The sequence below is a fragment of the Engraulis encrasicolus genome, chromosome 2 (genome assembly GCF_034702125.1).
Source record: "Engraulis encrasicolus isolate BLACKSEA-1 chromosome 2, IST_EnEncr_1.0, whole genome shotgun sequence".
NCBI lineage: Eukaryota > Metazoa > Chordata > Actinopteri > Clupeiformes > Engraulidae > Engraulis > Engraulis encrasicolus.
The window spans coordinates 750,001-753,937 of NC_085858.1; the positions used below are offsets into that span (position 1 = coordinate 750,001).

Consider the following 3,937-nt stretch of genomic DNA (forward strand, 5'->3'; position numbering starts at 1 on the left):
TGTGTGTGTGTGTGTGTGTGTGTGTGTGTGTGTGTGTGGGTGCGTGCGCATGTGTGGGTGTGTGTAAAGTGTCCCGTGGCACAGCCAATTTATTTCCCGTCAAAAGGCTAAATAAATAAATAAATAAATAATAGCCATCCAAGCCAAGCAGTGTCTGCGCAGGAGTGATGGATTGAATGGGACACTGCAGAGATTACGGTGCCACGGGTTGTTGATACGCAGGGGCAAAACAATTACATTTCCCTATTTCCCCTTGCTTTTTCAGCCACCAGCCACATAACTGTTAGATCACCCATGATAACAGTGCAATCAATCATAATGCTTTGAGCAATGGCTGTGCCGTTACGCAATGCAGTGCGTCTTGTAAACAACAAAAAAACCCACTATTTCTCATTTTGGTGTTGACGGCTTTTTGTGCATTTACTTCATATTTTCCTCTTTCAACTTTTTTTTTCTCTCATTAGCTATGGTGACCATGTCCAGCATTTTAAGATACTCCAGGACAGAGGGGCCCATTACTACGTCTGGGATGAGGTGTTCCCCTCCCTGAATCAACTGGTTGACTTCTACAGAAGCAACAGCATTGCCAAGGAACGGACTGTGTTTCTGAGGGACAATGAACATACAGTGAGGGTGCGTAATAGTCCACGTAGTTGTTTTTGGCGTCATCATATTGTGTGTTTAATTAATATATGTATACTATATGTTATGGTGTATTGGATGTATATAGAGAGCTTACATTAGACTCCATGTGTATGGAAATGGTTAGTGAAACTGATTCTGAATGACCAAAACACCAAACGCTCTACAAAAACGGTAGACTGCATTCATGTACTTAATATGATCAAAAGTACCCAAAAACATACCTAACTTTTTAAAAGTTTATTAAACCATATTTGTTCACAAATCAAAGTTTTCGACTTGTTATTAGTACTGTACTGAGAAAGCCCAAGTAACAGAGCAAGCAGAGAGATGCAGCAGATAGTTTCATATGTGGTGAGTGAGGGCTGGTTTCTTTGTCATGCTCAGACCTGCATAGCAGCATTTCATCAAGTGCGGTTGTCACTTCAAATTGTTAACTGAAAATCATTAACTGTTGCAGCAGATGCTCATGTTGTCAACATTATACGAGGACTGACTGAAATTGTCAGACCAAACAGATGTCGTGGAAATGTGGGGGGAAATAAGGCTAAATAGACGGCAGCTCCAGATGAGGACTGCGCTGGAAATATACATATCAATGTTCAATTTGTTTTTCCAAGGGAGTTTATTTTGTTGAGGTGTGACTGTAGCTGATAAAAAGAACGAAAAGGCTTCATGAGTCAAAAAGTGTCAGTAGTTCAGTTGGCTTCTCTGTGTGTGTTCTCAGTTTCCCGTGTGACATTCTGCTATTTGTGTCCCCCCTGTGCAGAGGCCCCGGCATGCGCATGCCCTGTTCGACTTCCACCCTCAGCACGCCTCCCAGCTGCGCTTCCTGCGCGGGGACGTCATCGACATCCTGGACTGCTCTGACTCGCAGCGCTGGAAGGGCCGATGTCACGGCCGAGTGGGCTTCTTCCCCCCCGAGTATGTCCAGCCCATGTACCACTAACCAGCTCAACACACACAGAGCCGCAGAGCTGAACTGGCCATTTCTGCGTAGAGGGCATTCTCCCGGTGGGCCAACAGTACTCAGGGGCCGATGCAGTTGGTTGGTTTGTTTATTTTGTTGGTTTTGTTTCCCTCCCCACCCCCCTTAGAGACCGGCCCACCTTCTGGGCGTGGTGTCCCATTTTGTCCATCTGTAATATAGACAATGTACTGAGCCAGTCAATAACATGGTAGAAGAACAGGTGCGGCTGTGTGAGGGGCTGGTCTACACCAGAAATGCCCGGGCTGTTTTTTTGGTCCCAGACCAATCCTGTTTAGAGGATGGCGACAGCATGGGTGATAGCCTGAACATGCACTGGGCATGCACTGAACATGCACTGGACATGGAAAAACAAAACAAAACAAACAAACTAGCGTTGACACGTTGAACTGCTGATTCGCTGAACTCTTTTAACATCGACAGCAACCATACCCTCACATGCAAGTCAATACCTGAAGGCAAGAGGATCTGCAAAGGGCCCGATGGAAAAATGCAATTTTGGTCAGCCCTATACTTTTCCCCAAACCCTAATACTGTACATCCTCTAAAAGGGGGTTTGTTCCCGTAACAGTGCTCGGCCCATGAAGCTCTTACCTCCCACATCACTGGCAGAAAATCTTTCTGAATGGAGGTGTATAGAGTCCTTGTGGGATTCACTGATAATCACCCAAAGACATGACAGGATGCCTAGTCCTATGGTGCAATCTGTAAATGACAAATAAACACAGACATTCCAGAGAGAGCTGTTAAGTTGTAGTCAGTCAGCACAGTACTTCACCTGTAAGGAAGCTGCAGCAGGCAATTGGGTATTTGATGAGCTGTCTGAACCCACACCCTTTTGCCCACACCTTTTTTTCCCCCGCAAAACTGAAACCAAATGGGGAAGTGCAATTTGTAATAAATATGTCAGCAAAAATTGCTGATATTCTCAAGAATGGCAAAATCCCCTTCCACAGAAACTGGATAACACTTGACGAACATTTTATTTTTAGTTTCAGTTGAAGAATCACCAAGGTTTCTCTGTAGACACTAAATATAAGTTGCACTGTTGATAACTTCATTTTTGTTGTAGAGGTGAGAGGCCACAACATCCAGGTGGATTGTGAAATTGTGTCTTGTGTAGTTATGTTGTTTCTGTATGATTGCTTACACGTACACAAAGCCTATGTATCTTTGTTTGTATTTATTACATGTTAAACCATTTATTTCCTGTCTCTCAGTCAGAGGCTTGAACATTCATCTGTGTAAAAGATTACTTGTAAATTATGGTATATGCTTTAAAACAAATCTATTAGGAAATAAAGTAATAATGCACTGTATCAAGAACATGTGTTTAGACCACACTGTCATGCTGGTTAACTCTTACGTAAAATTAAACATCAAAAATTCAGGACAATCGTCACTTTTCACAGATAAATCTATTCTGTTTAAGGCCTCTTCAATCTCTGATTTTGAATATTCACATTCTTTTAGCCTATTCAATGTAACGGAAAGGACAAGTTATCACCAAAAACACAAGCACAATACAGCACTGATAATAAAATTCTGTTTAAGTTGTCAAAGCATTTCATATTATTCTAGCCTGATGAATGAGAGTCTTTCTTACTAAACACACAATGGTGGCTGTTGCCAATCATTTGACATCATGCTATTTTTTTCGTATTTCTGACCATTTACACAAAAAGTACCAGACGCAATAAAGCATTCATGAAGTTCTAGCGAGGCATGAACTTGTTCATCTCTCCTTTGCAAATGGATACTACTGACAAATGACATGAGATGTTTGTTTTCCTCGTGGCATTCTCGGGTCATCTGACCTCAGCATTGAGGCTATGGTCTCAGCAGGGAAGTCGACAAACAGGGACAAAGGGGACAGTTGTCCTGGGCCCAGGGACAGAGAGGTCCAAGAATTGGGTTCTCATTACATTTGTATGCACGTAGGGTGGGGGGCCCTTTCAGACAACTTTGTCCTAGGCGCAGGCAAAGCTGTCAGCAGCCCTGGATGTCAGTATAGATGTTGAAGCCTAGTCATCCAAGTGTTTACTTTTAATTAGCACAGCTCATGCTGATTAGAGCTGTAGTCTATAGACTATAATTATCATAATGTACGGATTGGATGGTTGCAGAGGACAAACACATTCAAAGATTAAAAACAATCTGGTTGTGTCATCCTGCATTATAAACAGAAGCGGTGGAAATGACCAGATTTCATGTAGGCTACTGCAAAGCTTGCCAACATCAATATGTCACATAAAGTACCTCTCATTTTGACAATTAGTAGTTGTGCGTCAATTTTCACAAATTTTT

At 42.5% G+C, this 3,937-nt stretch overlaps 1 protein-coding gene across 1 annotated transcript in view; it reads left to right on the forward strand.

Moving 5' to 3' along the window:
* Nucleotides 1-3,562, forward strand: part of grapa (GRB2 related adaptor protein a) — a 28,329-nt gene extending 24,767 nt beyond the window's left edge. The window contains exons 4-5 of the mRNA XM_063219282.1: nt 465-633; nt 1,412-3,562. Coding sequence (XP_063075352.1) covers nt 465-633; nt 1,412-1,591 — 349 coding nt within the window. The 3' untranslated portion in view covers nt 1,592-3,562. The remainder of the gene's footprint in view (nt 1-464; nt 634-1,411) is intronic.
* Nucleotides 3,563-3,937: the final 375 nt, after the last annotated feature.